Raw genomic sequence first — 21,531 nt, 5'->3', positions numbered from 1 at the left:
GATTTTACTTAAATATCAGAATGCTCTGAAATCTGTTAACCACTCTTTAGGACACCCGGTTTCAGTAAGTATTGACTTTGGTTACTGCAAGTAGACATCTTATCCTATTGTGAAACCTTATGCATATTTATGCACGTATTTATAGATTATATTGGTCATATTAACTAAATGATTTTATTGACTAGGATCATTGTTAGATTTTACGATTTGTTTTTGGTCAATAACAAACTAAAAAGTACTTCAGTAGTTTTCGCAGTTATTTACGCTCCCAGGTGACTGCGTCATATACATATTTTTAATCTAATTCGCATTTCCTTAATTTAAATTGTACGTAGACCAAATCACGTAGTAAGTTAGCGTAGGTAGACTAAGACCAAAGATAATTGAAATTGACACAACACGCATATTCTCGTCTAATAAATTTGAAATAATAAAATAGAAATACTGAGTTTTAGCTTTTTGTAGTTAAGTCATTTGATGTGAAGTGGTGAAGCTCTAACATCCATGGCCGTGAGTCACTCTATAAAGCAAATAACATTATTCCACTGTACAAGTACATAGAGTTTCAACAGAAGACATGACCTCGCCAGAACAACCAACAATGGTAGAAACAGCTGTTTTTGACATTCTGGTGAACTTTAAATGTCAAAGACAATAAGTGCTGAGAGCACCATTGTCATTAGATGATTGTTGAAGAGCGATTTATTCGTCTTTGTTTTTGAGATGTAGCGATAGTAGCGATAAATATATTGGTGAGTCGATCAATTTGTCTGATCTGTTGTGTCAATTATAGGTTACTATGCTGGAGATTATTCAGCAAAATACCGTTCTTGTCCAAAACATTCTAGTCCTTTTTAAAACATTCATTCTGGTCATTGATTAACGTAGACTTAACTGTAGCTGAGTGATACGATAAATACCCCCTAAATTTGTGTTTAAGAAAAGTACCTAAGGTAAATACACAACAGGCCGAATATCGCTGGTTGATATGCACAACTCCATTCCCACTTTTCCCACTATCTGGAGAAGTTATAGGACCCCGGCGTTTTTTTGTGTTGCTCCTTGCAGTTCTTATGCTGTATGAGGCGTTTTTAAGCAACAAAAAACAAGTAACGGCTTTAAAGCTAGAAAGGTTAGGCATATCACTATGGACTCGCTTTAAAATACATGTTCAGAAATGAAAAAAATGATGGAAATCATATGTGATCTGTTACAGTTTTTGAGTAGCAGTTTTTTTATGGACTCGACTATGTTTGAAACATTTTTTTATATAGGTATACTCTTCTGAAGTGTATGATGTTATCACGCTTTTGTTCTCTGCCTATGAATACTCAGTGTGACGTTTATTAGGCAATCAAAAATTATAACAGACACCGATAATGTTATATCAACAGTTCATTCCGAGAATTATTCTTGTCGTTTAAAAATCAATTTATTGAGCAAAAACTGCTGAGTACAACACAATTATGCACTACATTGAACGTTCGGAAACTCATAGAAAAATTATTTAGCTCGATTGCAAAGTATCGATTAATACAGTAACAGACTAGCTTGAAATCATTGAAATGCAAGGTTTCCATACTCTAAAGCGGAACCAACAATCTAAATAAACTACAGCATTGCCAAGGCCCAACCGAATCAATGACATAACTTAGCAATCGATTACAACCGGATGATATCGAACCAACATTGTATTACGTGCAACCTCTGATAATCCATGTAATCGATTGTGCACACTCGATTACAGAGGAAGCGAAAACCTACAATTAGTTCAGAGATTCGATACGCCCTGCTGAACCCATGATGAATATGATTAATGCTTGGTAGGACCAGGGACAGGCTACCTAGTTGTTACTGTATAAATGTTGCTCGAAATCGAGCAAATTGCTAATGCTAGGTCAGGAATTATATTAGTATGTTCCGTCATTATTCTCGATCAAATTACTTCCTTTACAATGTCTTAGTAAAGCATGGTTACTGTTATACTTTGCATTCCTAAATAAACGGATTTATAATTTAATAAAAACTTGATAATATATTAAAATGTGAGGACACAGACTTAAAAACATCCTCGTTATATTTATTAAAGTTAATTGTGAGCAGCATCAAATCCTAATCATAAAAATAGCTAAGTTATCGAGAACACAGAAACAGAACAGAAAACGTGTAAGGCTACTTAAAAGAATTTGCATTACGTTAGTAACGAAACAGAAAATAGACATTGGCTGTTTGGCCAATTACACATTGGTAACAACAGAGCACCATGGAAGAATACCTAAATACTTTTTTTTGGTTTTTTTCATGAAAGATTCTTTAAGAAACTAAAATAAAAGCACATTGTACGATTTTAAAAGTACTAGAACAATTAGGCAACTGAATTAGAAAAACACATGGATCAGAAATTCCACCAGCAAGGTGACATTTCCAAATAATCGTGCTAATAAGTGCATACTGCGCACCTCACAAATCAGCTCTGGTTTGAAATGCCAGCGAACATTCCCAAGTGGAGTGCTAACGATCACAGTTTGAGAAACTCTCGAATGAGAGGCGACATTCCGACTGGGGACCAAGCTTTGCTTGGAGAAACGTACGTTGACCATTGTCAAATGTCATATCATTGAGTTGCCCCTTAGGAATGGAGTTGCCCTATTATCGAGAAATTTGATTTTCTATATATGTAAATATTTAGTTTAAAGTTATTTTTAAACCACAGGGTCTTGGCAAAGCCCATATCAAAAACCCATGGGCAGGATTAAGTGCATGAAGAACAGAAGACCCAATCCGTCCTCTATTAATTCCAGCCACCCTCAAAACTAGTCTGGTACGATTCAAATCAAATGGTGAAAATCGCATCCTCTTAGTAGGAACCCTCCTTAAATCGTATCCGAACACCATCTAAACACTATGGACATTTGTCACCCAGTTTAGTTGTGTTTCAGTTCACAGCTGTGTAACAAAGATATATAGCCGTTGAGTCATGATACTCTAGGACAAATCATATTTTAAATATCTTTAGGAATCCCACATTGTAGAATCTGCACATCATCCGCACGCTATTTGTCACCCAGTGTAGCTGTGTTCAATGTTCAATGGCGGTCCAACAAAGACATCTTAACCTCGAGTTGAGAATGACCGTCCCTGAGACAGAAGATAAATCAAGTTGTAAATTCGGGCGCGCGTCAGCGACACCTACGCCCAGGGCTTGTGGGCGCGACACCTTGCTCCGGAACGGATTAGGCTAGACAACAAGTGAATTTGAATATTTGTTTGTTCGTGGTTTCATCACAAGGTCTAGATTAAGCTTTCCACACGCGGAATAAGGTGTCATTGCTGCTGTTTGAGAAGTGGCACGTTTTACTAGCGTGTCATGTTCCATGTTATTGATTGGTGGGAAAATACGGTCTCTTGGACCAGGAATTGAGCAGGTCTCTTGGACAGTAGCTCATTGTGGATTTACGCACGATGGATTTAATTAACTTATTTCCAACTAGTAGGTATTTGATACTATATAATTCCTTAAAAAATATTTCCTAATTGAAGTGGAAAGTGTGAAAATCCTGGATTTTACTTCTGTACTCATTGAATCTACGTCCTACGGTATTGGCTTATATGAAGTTCGATTGTTCAAACCTATCGAAGCCTAGGTCCACTAGGATATAGATGGGAACTAAATCCATTTCAATCATTAACCACAATTGTCAATAGAAGCATAAATTAAGTAGTAGGCTTATGCAGTGCAGTGTAGATGACAACTAAAGAAGTAACAACGTTTCTTAAACACGTTTTAGTATAAGGGCAAATAATGTAAAGTATTGTAAACAATATTTAAAGGGCATAGTAAAATAAAACTGGATTCTTCTTAATTGTAAAGACTTGCACATGATTTTTGTTAATCCATGAAGATAAGTTTTGTACCAGATCAAGAGTTTAGGTTATTTTTTATGAAAAACTATGAATTATTTGTATTAGAATCATTCACTTATACTTGTGGCTGAAACGTATCAAGCAAAGCAAAGTATAATTCTGTACCACACATTAATAAACAATCCTATTATGTCATCTTTGCAGACGACAACGTGACACATGTACGTTACATTGCTGTAGATCCCCGCAGTGTGTCTTCCTACCCACCTAGATATTTCACCAAAAACTGTTTAATTTGAGGTACTATAAGTTTTTTAGAATTTACTTGATATCGATTCACCCAATATTTTTACACACCAAAGTTCCAAATTGACTACGACCAAAAAGATTTTGAAAAATAAGATGTCAACTCAAAAAAAGTCAAACGTAGCTAACTCCCTGAGGCAGGGGTGGAGGAAAAGGCGGGAAAATCTGGCGCCAAACATCAGGTTTATCCCGGATCCGATTTCAAGCCCTTGGTCTACTTGGTGGCGTCCACCTGGTCTAATTGATAGCTGTCATGTGGGCCAAGGTCATCGATATGATTATGTCTCGCACATTCCACCGTTGTGTCCGTAGGGAAACGTTGACTAAAGATGACGCAACCTAATTGGATCCATTACTGGCAAATTAACTTTAGGTTGTGTACTACACGGATACAATCACGTATAAGGAGATTTGTAATTACTTGATTGTTTTCACATTCTTGCGATTTATATGGTGGGTTGCGGTTCTAATCAACATTAGTTGTGTATTGTGTGTTATACTGGTACGACATTGTTACGTCATAATGTTTTAGTTGTTCGAGAACTCCTTTGTCGGTCTCGAGTAAGTAAGCAGTATAACCACAGTCGTGAGATAGTCCAGTCATATAGATAAAAACCACGTAAGTATTACGAAAGAATATGATATGAATGTTTAAAACATATGCGCTAAATCATTATGTTTTTAGGTTACTATGGTCCATCCATCAACACTTGCCGTTTTTTTTTAGCTCGAAATGCTTGTACTGTAGTTAGATGTTAATTTTATTCAAGTGCAACAAATTATGATAAAAAGATAAAAAATAAGCACCAAGATAAAAGTAAAACATTCTGAAGCGAAGTATTCTAGACCTATTATATGATAAATAGTGGAACGTCCTAAACAGAAAATTGAAATATATTTGAGTGAAAATCTAATCAGGCAAATGGAATTTGCTTAGTCAGCAGGTTTACTGGATATTTAACAATAGTACGTAGCTAGAAAGATATCCACGGCAAATTAAATACATTTTCATATTATTATTGATGTCAAACGAAAAGTGTCACTATATACGCATGCGTGTATTAACATGCTCAACCAATTACACCATTTAATAGAGCACTCAATTTGTCAAACGTCAAACATGGCTGATCGACATTAACACTAGTACAGTGTCAGGTGAAATGTTGGTGACTTTGGTTCTCGGTTTAGTGCTACTAAATGTATCGAACGTGGATGGATACGCCAGCAATTCAATCGAAGAACTGATACGATCCGTGCGCACAGCAGCACAGAACACTCTCAAGTTCGTCGGTGAATGGATTCAATATGTACACACAAAAGCACGGAACACCGTCGAGTTAATCGGGGAACGGATCAAATCCGTACGCACAGAAGCGGAGAAACATCTCGAATACCCAGAGGAAGTTAAAACTAAGAGAGATAAACACAAGTTCAACTGGGAGATGTTCGTCACGTTTGTGAACAAATACCACGACAACCGGAAAGCGCACATGGCAGCTCTAGACGGAGTTATGGACGCAGCGGGTAATGGTTAGCTGGTCCCGTAATCCGAGGGTCGAAAAAGGTTGGGGCAATAAAACGACTCCACTGGTCCCGAGAGCTCCAGGTAGTTTTGGGGCGGCTAATCCAGTGGGGCAATGAGGCATGAAGCGTGATGTAAACAAACAATAAATACTTGCAGTCCTGTCCTCGGCAATGAATGGTGCGAATTTTGGAATTCCCTCGCCAGGTCATCATCCCATCGCGAAGCTCTAAACAATGCATCACTTCACTCTACACGTCAACAACAGCAAATACTTGCAGCGCTCTCGGTATCAAAGAATGTTGCGAATTTGGGGTTTTGAAGCACTCACCTACCACCTACCATAAGGGGAAGTTTGATAAATCTATCTTATCTATACTTATTTAATACGCAAGCAGGATTTTTGTGACAATTACTCCTCCGAAACTACTAAACCGATTTACATGTTCTTGGTGTCATTGGAAAGAGGGTAACGTGAAGTTGTGCAGGAAACTTTCTTTTTAAGAAAATAATTAGAGGGTGAGACCCTGGGGCTCTTTAAAGTTTTGTATTTCTCCATAAGATTAACATGGGAAACAAATATTGTTACGAAACTCTAGCTGTTGTCAGAAATTAAAAGTGAGAGGAAGAACATATGTTAATTGTAAACACAGTCAATAAGTTTGCTAATTAAACAGTTAGCTTACCACAAACATTTACTTACTTGGTTGAAATGAAATAGTTACTATTTGAATTTGGTTTGGCGTAAATACTACAATGGAAAAAATAGAGAGCCTGGATAAATTGATATACCACAAAGAAAACTGAATTAACACTGTGCTGCATTTCTTAGTAATCATTGAAAGAGCTGATTTGCAAACTATGGAAACATAAAATAGTCATAGAACACCGCCAAAGAGAAGAAATAGAAATAATTTTTTGTTTGTTTTATATATATTCGTTATTGTGGACAACCTAATGCGGCTACGAGTAAGGATATTTGTAGAAAACACAAAAAATCAGCTTTTGAAAAATGATAAGATATTAACAAGAAATGTTGATTATATTGATCTGTTATGTACAGTACTTGAGTATTTCCATAATCTTTTGAGTCTAATCATTTAAAAATCATCAGAAATTATGACTGTTATTCCTTTTAAAGTAACTCCTGTAATACTTAGAAATTGCTCGAATTCGAGCAACAGGGACACTAGTACTTATTTAATACGCAAGCAGGTTTTTTGTGACAATTACTCCTCCAAAACTACTGAACAGATTTACATGTTCTTGGTGTCATTGGAAAGAGCGTAACGTGAAGTTGTGCAGGAAACTTTCTTTTTAGGGAAATAATTAGAGGGTGAGGCCCTGGAGCCCTTTAAATTTCCGTATTTCTCCATAAGATTAACATGGGAAACAAATATTGCTATGAAACTCCAGCTGTTGTCAGAAATTAAAAGTGAGAAGAAGAACATATGTTAATTGTAAACAGTCAATAAGTTTGCTAATTTAACAGTTAGTTTGCTACAAACATTTACTTACTTGGTTGAAATAAAATTAGTTAGGCTACTATTTGAATTTGGGTTGGCGTAAATATTACAATGGGAAAAAAACTAGAGAGCCTGGATAAATTGATATACTAAAAAGAAAACTGAATTAGCACTGTGCTGCATTATTTAGTAATCATTGAAAGAGCCGATTTGCAAATTATAAAAATAGGAAAGTCATAGAACACCACCAATGAGAAGAAATAGAAATAAGGTGTTTTTTTTTTTAATTTTATAATCGTTATTATGGACAACCTGATGCGGCTTTGAGTAAGGCTATTCGTAGAAAACACTAAAAAACAGATCAGCTTTTGAAAAATGATAAGATATTTATAAGAAATGTTGATTATATCGATCTGTTATGTGCATCTTGAGTATTCCATAATCTTTGAGTCAAATCTTTTTAAGTCATAAAAAATTATGACTGCCGTTTGTTTTAAAATAGCCTGTAATACTTAGCAATTGCTCGATTTCGAGCAACAGGGACACTAGTACTTATTCAATACGCAAGCAGGATTTTTGTGACAATTACTCCTCCGAAACTACTGAACCGATTGACAATTCGTTTTGACGTATATTTCGAGTTGTGCACAAAATGCGTCCCTGTACATTTCTTATGGGAGTTAAATTTGGTTTTTTTCGAGTTCGTTTGGCTCTTCTACCAGCCCAATTTTCATAATTTTGGTCTTAAAATAAAGCTATGCAAGCACATATTTGTCATCAAGCATCATTATTAATTTACCTAATGTATTACTCAACGAAAAAATAATATTTTTTTATTTATTTATTACTTTAGTTAAAGATGTATTCCAGCAGTTCTAAAATTACGTTACCCTATATGTTTTGGTCTAAAAACCTTTAGTAAAATACCAGCTTTCATTTGAGCTATTGATTATTAAGATTCCGATCTTAATAATCTTACATAAAGCACACTGCTGAATCACGAATCAACAATAATTATAATCGTGTTAGTATTTATCTGCAATCAATGATACGGAAGACAAATGTTATTTAAGTAATTTTATGTCTCGGTCAAAATACTTCAAAGGCTTTCACTTGAGATATTGATAGTTTTAATCAGTTAAGTTAAGACATACTGTTTCGCTCAATCAGGAAACATAAATTTTATTATATCTTGGATATGGAATTTAGTTTTAGATATATTTACTCTATTCTAATTACGTTGTTATATTTGTTTTGACCTAAGAACTTAAATTGTAATTACAGTACCAGCTTCAATTTGAATTATTGATTATTTTTAAGATTGGACGTACCTAAAGCACGCTGCTAAATCACGAATCACGAATCACGAACGACCATTTAACATCGATATATAATCAAACGGTCTTGCTCTCCTCAACAGCAACTCGGACTTTGACGGGTTTCACCTAGTAAATATTTAAAATATCAAAAATTCATAATTATTTACAATTCTACATGAATTAGGCTTTCCAATGACCTATCATTCAATAAAATCGGTTCAGTCGAACTGTAGATTTAATTGTACAAAGTTTATAAAAAATCCATTAGTTCAGCATTTTCTCAACATTATAAATTTGGAGGCTGCTTAATGTTTTTGCAAATAACTTTGAAATGGTAAAGAAACCGACCAAAGTGCTAGGTGATATTCTGATAGAGAATGAAATTTCCTACAAATTACTATTATGTATTTCTGGAAAATACTCAATAAAGGCAGCCAAAAGCTGGCTACAAATAGAAACTTGAAAACAGAAACAGAAAGCATCAATGTATTTTTGTTATTTTTACTTTTTTACCACACAAATGTAATAAAATCACACTTTCATAATTATTTACAAATCTACATGAGTTGGGCTTTCCAATGACTAGTTAACAAAATCGGTCCAGTAGAAGTCTAGATTTAGTTGTACAAAGTTTAACAAAAATAGGGAACTCAGTATTTTCTCATTACTATAAATTCGGAGGTGGCTTAGCTTTTTAGCAAATAACTTTTAAATGGTGAGGAAATTGACAACGTGGAAGGTGGCATTCTGAAAGAGAATAAGATTTCCTACAAATTGAGACCGTACACTTCTTGGAAACACAAAAAAAGGCAGCCAAAAGTCTCACCCAAATAAATAGAGTGAAAAAACACCGTTTTCAATGTATTTCTTATGGAAAATAAGTTTTATAAAAAATGTTCACAAAAATCATAACAAAAACAAACTTTCCTAATTATTTGCAAATCTACACTACTTAAGCTTTCCAACGACCCATTAATTAATAAAATCGGCCCAGTAGAACTCTAGATTTAGTTGTACAACGGTTTTAAGAACTGAATTATATAATATAGAATAGATTGTTTTAAACACATCTCTTTGTATATTTTTCAGTTCTTTTCTTAACGCATTTGTATTTTCGGCATGAAATAATCGAAAATTATTCACAACACTGTGTATTAGTATCTCTAGGAATTAAAACGCAATGAATTCTATAACCTGCCATATTACTCATTCGCTGTATCACCATTTAAACACTCACAAGTATATAAACATTAATGCTGCACTATATGATTCTATCAAACACTCTCCAAACATGTGTTTTTAGAGACAACGAAACACCTCAGGCACCTTCCTCCTACTGGTGAATGGGCATTGATAGCTAGCTATACAAACACTAGCCGTAATCCTGTTAGACAAATTACAAAGGGGCTGCCGACGGGACCAGTGGAAGTGCGGATTAAGAGACCTTACTTGTGACCAGGACCAGTAGAAGTAGGGTACCTGGCTTACGGGACCAGTTGAGTCTGGCTCGACGCAGCAACGGTCACGATAAGAAAAGTGCTCAAGCAGGAAACAGAATTGTTCGCGCTAGAAGAACTCGAGGAAAAATCATATTTCTGCACCAACTTCGGGCGTGTTGGAAATCTCAAAACTATCAGGAAGGTTGCCATTAACGATTACGTATGGAACGACGACAAATCCGTCGATATAACTGTTTACTACGACATCGCTGACTTTTACATGGACTACGGCACGTTCTACGTCAGCATTATCGAACCCCACACCAAAACGACTGTGAAGGAAATTCGTGGAAGTATGAGAATAAAATTTGCACAAAACAGACTATCGGTTAAAATACGCCTCGTGCATTGGAAACAAGCTATAAAGGTGTTGAAAGACAAATCGGACACCGGCGGTTGCGTCGCGCAAGTGAAAAGCTTCAATTGGGACATACTCGAAGGGATGAAGATAAGTACCAAAAGTGACAGCAGACTCGCCAAAGGCGATCGCATCGGGAGGGTGTTGAACCACGTAAAGAGCAAAAGAGAACACATCAAGAAACAGATGCAGCGGAACATGCTGATGGAGCTGTACAACAATCTGCCGAAGAAGCCGGTCTGCAGACACGCTGATCTGGAGCAGCAAGCGAAGAAACACGACGCGGACAAGCCGAGGACCTTCACTACTGAGTTCGACAGCAAATGCAGCATTCTGTGGAAGTCCGAGAAGGACACGGGACCTAACGCGGTAGATCTGGACGAGGATTCGGGAAGCAAACGCTAAATCAGTAAGTGACGATTGCGGATTGAACTTGAACTATCTGTTTGACGCTAATTCCTTTAATTTGTCAATTGTCAACACTGTAATGTGCCAAAAGGAATATTCAACAAATAAACCCTTAGACCACGGTATTTATACATTTTACTTTAATGTTAGCAATTTACATTCACCCTATAATCTGTACCTATTGCGTCTACACAACTTATTCGTTTACTTTGGAAAACCTCAGAGAAGAAGTACAAATTAGTTCCAAAATACACTTATCGAACTTTTAATATTGCAGCAATTCTAGAGAAAAGTAACTGTTGAGACTAAACATTTAAAAAATCAAATTAGTTTTGGAGCAATTAAACTACTGTAAATGGATTTATAAGCTATTTTCATACAGAACAAGATACAACCAGAGACTAAACATGATCCCTTGTGTTGGTTAGTACTTCTTTAATACTTTCCATTGAAATGGGGACCGTACAAAGTAGGTATTTTAAGCCAAGTTGAATGGAGATGAGTGTAGGAGTGGTCTATGAGGCAACCAATGATTTTTTTTACTAAAATATAACTCCTATCTATATGGACCAGCTATGGTGAGTTTAGTTTATTTAGTTATTTTGTAATGAAATGTTCGAAACAATTATCACTAAGTTGATTGTTTATACGTCATATTAACCAACTGTTGGCTTCAAAAATCGAATCCTAATACTAAAATCTCAAAATTAAAATTAAAAACTTGTTCGATTAGTTAACGTTACAAATAAATTAATATACAGTAGGATACTTAATAATAAAATGTTTACTATAAAATTAAAACAGAATGAAGATAATTAATCATTCTCACTAATTTATATATCTGGCCAGGGGGTAAAATTCCGGGGGTAGAAATCCGGGAGTAAAAATCTGGGGGGTAAAAATCCGGGTCGTACACTCTAGGTTTTTATAATTTGATGTCTTCTGATTAAATTCACAACCGTGAAAATATATGTTTAATTCAGCGTTTAATCCATCGAGCTGATGTCGCGAAAATCAAAAGTTCGCGGCCGGAATATTACCCCCTGGTTTGTGACGTCACGTTTGCCCAGGGGGTAAAATTCCAGGGGGATAAAAATCCGCCACCCCGTCAAAATGATGTAAATAGATACTATAGTTACACCATTGACCATTGGATACAGAAATAGACATCCCATCTGTATGGGCCAGCTGTCACCAATTTGTGAAAAAAAGAACATAGCTGTGTGAGCCAGACACAGAATACACTAGTGTCTAACATTCTGTTTCTACCTTATTTTTTGTTGCTGACCAAGTTTACGAGTCTTTAACAAGTAGCTATAGCTCACAATAAGCTATTCCATTGGCGTGGTAAAAAAAATTGTGTATACGACAGAAATTAATTAAGATCATCAGCACAATTTGGTGGTAGCTCACCCTTAACTACGACGATTGTGATTAAAAAAACTGGCGACAACTTTAACATGAGGATGGAATGTCTAGTTGTATCAATAGTCAAAGGTTACACTAAGTTGTACCATAGATAAAAGGAGTATGTACGTCAGGGATTTCTAGGTGAAAAGTTGAGCATCCATTTTCATGCTAAAACGAGCCACAGTTTTAACATGAGATGAGATATCTGTTTCCTTCAATAGTCAAATAGTACGGTGCAATTAGACCTAAACCGGGACATCCAAAAAAAAAGTTTCAAACCAGCGCCAAATTGTTGAATAGACTTCCCTCAATGTGTAAAAAAAAGTTACACTGATTTGAGTGTCGGGTTTGGGGGGGAGGGGGTAAAAATGGGGTTAAAATAGGACTTTTTTTTACTTTTTCACAAATACCTCAGAAACGGTGCGTTTTTCTTCAAATACAATGAATTACAAAAATAATCTACATTAAATTTCGAACAAAATGATACCATACATACCTATCTACTATGAACGGTTCAGGAAATATTGGGGGGTAAATGTGATTTTTCCTTAAAATTCTAAAAACAATTGGTTCTTAAATAGTGAAAAACCATGGACACCCATAGAAAAAGTTTCTAATGAGTGCCAAATTGTTCAATAGACCTCCCTTAATATGTGTAAAAAAGTTACACTGATTTGAGTGTCGGATTTGGGAAGTAGGGTTTAAAGAAAATGGGGCGAAAATAGGACTTTTTTTACTTATTCGCAAATACCTCAAAAACGGTGCGTTTTTCTTCAAATACAATGAATTACAAAAAAAATTTACAGTAAATTTCGAACAAATTGATACCATACAATACCTATCTACTATGATCGGTTCAGGAGATATAGAGGGGTAAATGTGATTTTTTCTGATGCAATAAAAAATTGGCTTTTTTAAATGGAGGAAACCCACGGACACCCATAAAAAAAGTTTGTAATTGGTGCCAAATCGCTAGGTAAACCTGCCTTAACATGTGTAAAAAAGTTACACTGATTTTCCTGCCGGTTGCGGGTAGGAGGGTGTGAAAACGGTGTAGGGAATTTTATTCATAAGTAATTTTGTAAATTTTTTAAGTAACACTTTTTCTTTTCCTTTTTAACACATATATAGCGACAATTTAACTAATGACTTACCTACCTGAAACAACAAATCTACCTAGATACGTGAACACAGTGAACTTTCTACCATTTGAATTCATAAGTGTGTTTTATCATTGATTTTTTATTAAGTAAAAATATCCGTGTTACAATAGTTATTTTCCTACAGTCACCCGACAAAGTGGGCTTCCTTACACATATTATATTTAGCAGATTATAGTACAGAAAGCTGCTAATTGTTGCATATACTTACTTTTGTCGCAGTTTTTACGTTGTCGTACGGTTTTTCCTTTGTCGCACACCAGTATTCCAACCAAACAACACAAAACAGCGTGCTTTTATTATGCACGTAATCCGTGTACGCTTGGAAATAGGCTAGAACACTTATGACAAATTTGTAAAATTTTGTGTTTTTAGGGTCAAAAATGGGAAAAACCTATCTTTACCCCATAAAACCCCCCATAAACCCCTGTTCCCATAGTCCGATCATGCTGGTTCGCGAACTCGTTCGAATAAACGTAGGTTTACACGTTTGTACCAAATTTCATCAAAATCGGATCATTTTTGAGTTTTAAAAATAAAAATAATTTCAGGGTACTGAGTTAGTATGCTTTCTTTAATATTTATAATAGTAGCCCTTTATCCAAACAATTGTATATATATATATATATATGAATTTGAACGGATGGTGTTTTTTGCCTCTAGGGACCTCAAAACGAAAAAATAAATCGGTCCCGGGTCCAGGTCTTACCATGAGTACTACGGTAATAGCTTATTCCCTATATGGGAAATTCGCTAAAAACAACTTATTTGAATTGAAAGAAAAAATCACATTTACCCTTTAATATCTCCTTACCCGTTATGGTAGATAGGTATTGTAAGGTATCATCTTGTTCTAAATTTAATGTAGATTATTTTTGTAGTTCATTATATTTTAAGAAAAAGGCACCGTTTTCGAGATATTTGTAAAATAGTAAAGAACACCCCATTCCGCTCCCATTTCTCATAAACCCTACTTCCCAAATCCGACACTCAAATCAGTGTAACTTTTTTACACATATTAAGGGAGGTCTATTGAACAATTTGGCACTCATTAGAAACTTGTTCTATGGGTGTCCATGGTTTTTCACTATTTAAAAACAAATTTTTTTAGAATTTTAAGGAAAAATCACATCTACCCCCCAATATCTCCTGAACCGTTCATAGTAGATAGGTATTGTATGGTATCGTTTTGTTCGAAATTTAATGTAGATTATTTTTGTAATTCATTGTATTTGAAGAAAAACGCACCGTTTCTGAGGTATTTGTGAAAAAGTAAAAAAAGTCCTATTTTAACCCCATTTTTACCCCCTCCCCCCCAAACCCGACACTCAAATCAGTGTAACTTTTTTTTACACATTGAGGGAAGTCTATTCAACAATTTGGCGCTGGTTTGAAACTTTTTTTTTGGATGTCCCGGTTTGCTCTTTTTCTAAGCTAATTGCACTGTACTAAAAGCAACGTTTTCAAACCTAGCAACCGCCTTGGACGGAACATATGATAAATCGTAGTTGCAATCAGACCATGAATGGAGTGAGCTGATTTCTCATAGCTACTGATTCCCTCCAATTGTTACCGCCCATCACCTGTGGGCGCGCCCATGTGCTGAGTCAACTTGTAAATCCTGAGGTAAGCTTTAATTAATTACCTTGAGCAACCGAAATTCGACCTTTGAACCTTTAATCAGCGCTAATTTACGGAGGTCAAACACTTTCCGATTTTGGGTACATCGCGTGTGTCCCCGTTGCGAAATCTGTTGACAGTTTTTGGCGATTATAAATTTTTGGACGCATTGACGTTTCAAGGTATTACGAAGGGAACAAGGGAAAGTATATTAGGCAATTCACCTAGGGTCAATTGCTTTGGTGTGTGTATTTGTGTGCGTGTGTGCGTATGTGTGTTTTGAACGTTGTGTAGCCGCTGTCATACTACCATATGTTTGGCAGTTGTTAATTTTATGAGGTTGATTGTGGTATAGTAACTATAACTGTATCTGGTAACGCTATGATTGTCGTAGTTACAATCTTCACTGAGCATTGCATCGTAACTGCTGGTAATAATTCTACAGAACGCAATTGTGCTGGAATTGCACAGTAGTAACAATTCTCAATAGTTGTAATAGGTAGCAATAATTTTAATTTAATTTATTCTAGTGTTAAGTGGCGATGACAAATTGCTAGCGATTATAATATACTGAAAAAATCTAAGTAAAGTGATATCGAATATACAACTAACAATTCCAAGTGTTATTGTGAGAAAACAAATTTATGTGAAGCTAATTGTATGACAATCAAAGAAACGTTTACTGTCCTCTATTGATGTTGAAGTTAGAAAGATTTAAGTGTTATGAGGGGTGGAACAATCTAAGCGATGTTGAATGTAGGAATAATGTTTTGGGATTTAGAACAATCAAAGTGTTATAGACTATCTAAGTGTTCTATGTGACTTGTCTAGACTTCTGAACCATGTTAAGAACTCGAGTCCGGGTGACGGGCTGTTGAACGTTCTAAATGGTCTGGACTGAAGAACAATTAAAGTAATATTAATTCTGTATTATTAATGTATGAAGAAAACACATTTCAACATTTTCTTTAGTTTAAAGGTACGTGGATAGTATGTCTCTGTAAAAGAAATTCTATTAGTAATAGATCACTATCTTAATCATATGCTCGTTCTAGAACAATTTAAATGGACTTTTGCAATTTGAATGGTGTAGTTCGATACGCTTTAATTAAAATTTCATCATGCGTTCGGCAGGGCGTTTCGACATCTTGCTGGACCGCTTTGAAGATATCTCGGATCAGCAGCAAACACCTTAGCGTTGATTAATAACCTTGTTTATTGTTAATTGTCCAATATCCCTATGATTAAATGTTGGCCACCGCACCGAATCGCAGCTTATATTACTTAAATGGGTGGGTGAGTTGTTTTAGTGTATACCTTCGCATCTGAAGGCTGCTGGTTCGATTCTCAGTGAAAGATTTTTTCAACACAGATTGAGTTTATGCATTGGACTATCAATCTATTCCAACAACTAGCAATGACATTTATTTAAATGAAAATATTCACTAAAATTATCCTATATTTCCTGAACCACAAGCTATAAATTACATTGTTACCAAATTATAGAGAAACATATCATTAGATAAATCATTAAAACGATGTAGTACTCTCTTATTAGATGCGAAAAATAAATACTAGATTATGTAAGCAAAAACCTTAGATTTACGACTAGGCCCTACTAAAAACTATAGGCTATAGCTATACAGTTTCTAACCTTAATCTAGTCAAAATCCTAAAATATTGTTTAAACCTAAATGGTAGGCCTAATAGACATAGTAAATAATAAATACTTATTGGTGTTAGTTTTCAGATTTTAAACGAGTAGAACTAGGGGCGCTATTTCACCTCAGTAAAAGTTGTTAAAGCCGATTCAGCCGATATCTTACTAGGCTAATCCTTATGTACAGCAGCGGTGAATTCCTCTGCGACCAGAAGTTATTTTAATTGGTACTTATTTGTAGGCTGAGCACTCGTTATCTAGTTCCCATAGCCTTAGAACGAGTGTGAAAGTTGACTATCAGCTAAGCCCGTGATAAGCAACAAGTAAGACTAGTACGCGACTGGTAGCAATGTAAACACTTTATACGTGCCAGATATGTGTTTGTACAATGTGAATAAAAGTTACACGAATTTCGGTGCATGGTTCAATAAAGGTGATAGAGGTAAATTTTATACACATTGTCAACGAGTTAACTTAGACGAAACGTTTGTGACAAGCTCCAAAGTTGCAAAAAATCAGTCCGTCCGTAGTTGTACATCTATAACGTATGGTTGTAACTGATCATTCTCAAAGCGTTTTCCTAATCATAAGTTGTATGACCTTAAACACTTCACTTGAATAAGTTGTGCACTTATATGAATTGAGTATGGAATCCAGGATGAGTTTAAACAGAGTGGATGATCAGAAAACATTTTTACTGACTAACCTGTTCATTAGCCAGGACCGTTCATTGAAAGGTTGATCAAGAACATATGTATAAAAAGTTGTAACATATCAAACTAGAATCTTAACTATAACCAAAAAACATGAATTATTTTGAAAGCTAACTGTCAACTGAGAACCGCTTGATAACCGAGAAATCTTTATTTACTTTTAGTTTCATAAAATTTCTGGCAGAAAACGTCCCTAATGACTTGGTTGATGCCAGAAATCAAATTCTGATCTCAGTTGCGAAAGCCTACGAGGCGATTGTTGATCAGTCTTATTTAAAGATAGGGGAAACTACATAAGGTGCTGGGAGTCGAAAATTATACAAATGAAAAATATAGAAAGTACTTACCGACAGCGCCCCACGATGGGTGAGCCAAATTGTTAAACCATCCATCATAACGCTGCTTCTCTGTGAAACTGTAGCGCTTTTCTGTAACAGAATAACATAATTAGAATGTTTGCATGATATTAATATTAACACATATCCACCTTCTACACCTTATAATACTCAAATACCACTCACTGACTCACAGATCAATCCATCTCAAAAACTACTAACCATAAGAACTCAGGAATTGACATGGAGATTCTAATTTGGCTCTAGGTGTGCAATAAGAAGCGTTTTCAAGAAATTCCATCAGGGCTCTGCCCCAGTGGCCTATAAAGTTCTCATGATATCCTTATAGAGAAACGGTTTGTTTATATTTGAACGGGTAAATATTTTTATTTTACTAAGAAAATAAGTCAACTGAAATCACTCATCGTAATTATTTTATATGTTAATTTTGTGAACGATAAAGGAACTTTCAGGACTTCCCATTCCCTTCAAGATAAACAAAGAACTTAAATAAATATTTTGATAACTTTAATGCCAATATTTATCAAGAAATAAGGAAGGAGTTTTGTTAAAACAATAAGCAGCTTTGCGTATGTGCGTCGATGTGTCTTGGCTTTGATAGATTCTATGTGGAGTTTTTTCCTTTAAAATAAATTCCACTTAAAAATTAATGTAAGTTCATTCAAATTTTTATATGAGTTGGACCATTTTTATAACTATATACTTTATCTCGTCCATTGATATTCTTAAAAATTTCCAAACACAACAATAAGTTATTGAAATTTTACAAGACAATACAAATAACTAGTAAAACTAAAACTTTCTGAGCTCTTCTGCAAAAAATATCCTTGACACTATTACCACAACGTTATTAGAAAGAACGCAGATGATCGTTTTGTTACAATGGCAAAACAGCTGAGTATAATCAGCTGTGAAGGTTGGCAGTGCTCACTGCTCACTTGATCTCGGTAATGCTTATTGCCCAGTATGGTCAGTGACACCGCCTGCATGATATACTGAGGTTTGACACGACCGCTGTTCTGTATACTGTATAATGTGATACACGTGTCTCGTTGTTCTAGCCACATTTCACTGTCAGCTGTTTGTTTATATAATGACTGGTTCCAATTCCAATCGCTAGCGCGTGTAAAACAAAACGAAGTACCAACCGTTCACTGTACCAAATAGACTCACTTTAATAATAAGTTATGATTAATGGATTAAAATACTTATTGATTTATTATTCTTATGGATTATCTGAAGTCATTGCTGAAGCACATCTGAATTCTGATTTAGTTTGTATTTTAATTGGGCGTTAAAAGAATGCAACCAATGAAGGTACCTATATGATAATAAAATGTATTAATACTTAAATACTTTCTTATGAAAAGGCAACCATACGAATGTAGGTATTTTAAGCCAATTGAATGGAGATGAGTGTAGGATGAGTGGCATGATCTTATAATAGTGTTGTTAGTGACTAAGGCCGACTTGTTCTTTATACACAGCTATTAATTAATAGCCCAGCGAATGACAACCAAGGGACCTACAGTTTATAGTGGAATTTGAACCACATTGAAACCATATTGAAATTTTACAATGTCTGCCACTGCAGTGTTAGTATATGACATGGATTCAACACTTGTGCAAGATTGCACACCTGTTTTGAACACACGTTTAGTATGATTTAAAGTTGACGTACAATTCTGCATTTCTCTTTCAAAAACCTTTGAAAGGGCTTTACAGAAAAATCATTGTAGGCCTAGCTTAAATTATCGTCTAGCAAAGAAACAAAAAATTCATTGTTTTAGTCCTAGCTTAAACTATCGTCTAGCAAAGAAAAAAACCATTGTTTTAGCCATTGTTGATCTTAGCTCAACCATTCCAAAAATATTTGTTTCAATCTTATAATGGCAGTTAAAAATCCAAGCCGCATAAAAATAAAACTTACCATTTCTGAAAGTACACATCAAGTAAATTCACATGGACATAGATTTTCAATACAAAGCTGTCAATCGTATAAACCATCAAGAGTAATAAAATGGACTATGAAGAAGAAATTAAAGAATGAATAAATTATATTCCCTAAAAAAATAAGCATAAAAAATAGTACACTCTTTGAAAGGAATTAAACACGTTTTCTAATAGTTATGGTTGGTGTACACAAAAGCTCATGAACTCATTCAATGGGAAATCAAAATTGAATCAATTATCAATTATTTAAGTTGGGGACGCCACTATGTGCGTATTTTAACCCAAATATGAGTGAAGGATGAGTGTAGGATGAGTGGCACGATCTTGTAGTCTTGTTAGTGACTAAGGCCGACATGTTCCTCAGACACAGCTCTTAATTAATAGCCCATGCAGCTAATGGCAACTAAGGGACCTACAGTTTATAGTGGAATCCGAACCACATTTTTTTCCTTATAATTTACGACATCTTTTGCCAACTTTTAGGAGCTAACGTCTGCAGAGTCAATAAATCAATAATTTTCCAGCAAATTTTGAAAATTCTAATATATAACTGTTACTTTAACTACAATTACGTGGCGCCAGCTGTTCTGCAAATAAATCTACAATTTGCGCTAAACGCTAAACGCAGACTCACGTATTGCGCCGATAGAGCAATTGCAACGTCCACGGCCTGTTTTATTGCGGCTATAAAATTACTGCCTAGACACACATGCAATTACGAAGGCGCGTTGTTCATAAGTCATAAATAACAGTTCACATTCGTGTCATAGAACGACGCTCTCAGCTGTGGACGCTTACACTTCGCACTAACGAGCGTTGAGGTAAGTGGGATAGTTGTTGTTGTTGTTATTGTGTGGGGAGCTCTACAGAGAGGGCTCTCTTGGTTAGAGATAACTCGCCTTTTGTTATCCTTAAATTTATACGGCGACTCTACTTAAATATAAGTAGGTGTGGATGTAAAGCCCTCCTGGAAATCAAAAGGTCGACAGGTTAATCCTGAGAAATGTAAGACGCTTCAGGTTTAAAACTAGAGTTCCTGGGGACCGAGCCACTCGGTATAGTTTATTTCCATCCATTGTATTAGCAAAATACAGGAAACTCACGTTTTATTAAAAAAAAATTGGCTTTTATTATTTATGTTTCAGGGGAATTTAAATTTATTTATGCAAATTCTAACCTGGCAATCCACGCCACATTCATTTATTTTACAGTCGATGTAGCTAATTTGAAAAACATGGTATTAAAAACCAAGTGACAGAAGCACAATGTCATTTTAACCTATTTATTTTAATAATTTCCGACGATCCATGAGACAAACTTTAGTTAATTAATAGTTAAGTATATTGGTTAGATTTTAACATAAGTAGTTTTTTATGCTGAATAGATTTTAATAACGAAGAATAGGAAGTTAGAAAAGGACATTAGGATATTATCCTCAAATGGGGAAATAAGATAGAACAGTGTTGTAGTCTGGTAATCAGCTTAGAGACTAAATCATAAATGGACGCTTAAACAAGATGATTGACTCAAGCAAACAAAACGTTAGGAACTTAGGTAAAATAGGGTGAATGACTTTTGGTATCGTTAAGTTGTTTGAAAAGACAAACACAAAACTGTCAATAACTTTGCTTACTTTTTAATGCAGGAGATTTGGCCGATTATAAGAACCGAAAAAGTATATAGATTTAAAATTAAAGAGTAGTTTGAAATATATTTTCTATATACCAATACAACACAAGTAAGTCAGTATTACTTAGAAATTATTTTTGTTACTTGGGCAAAGTTGATCTAAGGTTATGTGATGGAGTTACAGTATGATCCGCATGTTATATATTCATAAAACTTTTAGATATGTAATAAAACCAAACATAGATATTCAATGGCAGTATTTATTTATTCTATGGTTCTAGTGTACGA

At 35.1% G+C, this 21,531-nt stretch overlaps 1 protein-coding gene across 2 annotated transcripts in view; it reads right to left on the bottom strand.

Annotated features, from left to right (window-relative positions):
* The window catches only part of LOC129001946 (dual oxidase-like), a 137,322-nt gene that overhangs the window by 61,800 nt on the left and 53,991 nt on the right, over positions 1-21,531 (bottom strand). For both annotated transcript variants that reach the window (XM_054429388.1, XM_054429389.1), the window contains exon 2: positions 17,653-17,733. In XM_054429388.1, the coding sequence (XP_054285363.1) occupies positions 17,653-17,733 (81 nt within the window). The remainder of the gene's footprint in view (positions 1-17,652; positions 17,734-21,531) is intronic.

The sequence above is a fragment of the Macrosteles quadrilineatus genome, unplaced genomic scaffold, assembly GCF_028750875.1.
Source record: "Macrosteles quadrilineatus isolate MER2022 unplaced genomic scaffold, UCM_ALF_1.0 Scaffold_9__3_contigs__length_116548681, whole genome shotgun sequence".
Classification (NCBI taxonomy): Eukaryota; Metazoa; Arthropoda; class Insecta; order Hemiptera; family Cicadellidae; genus Macrosteles; species Macrosteles quadrilineatus.
The sequence above is the reverse complement of the archived record's forward strand: the minus strand, read 5'-3'. Positions and strand labels throughout refer to the sequence as shown.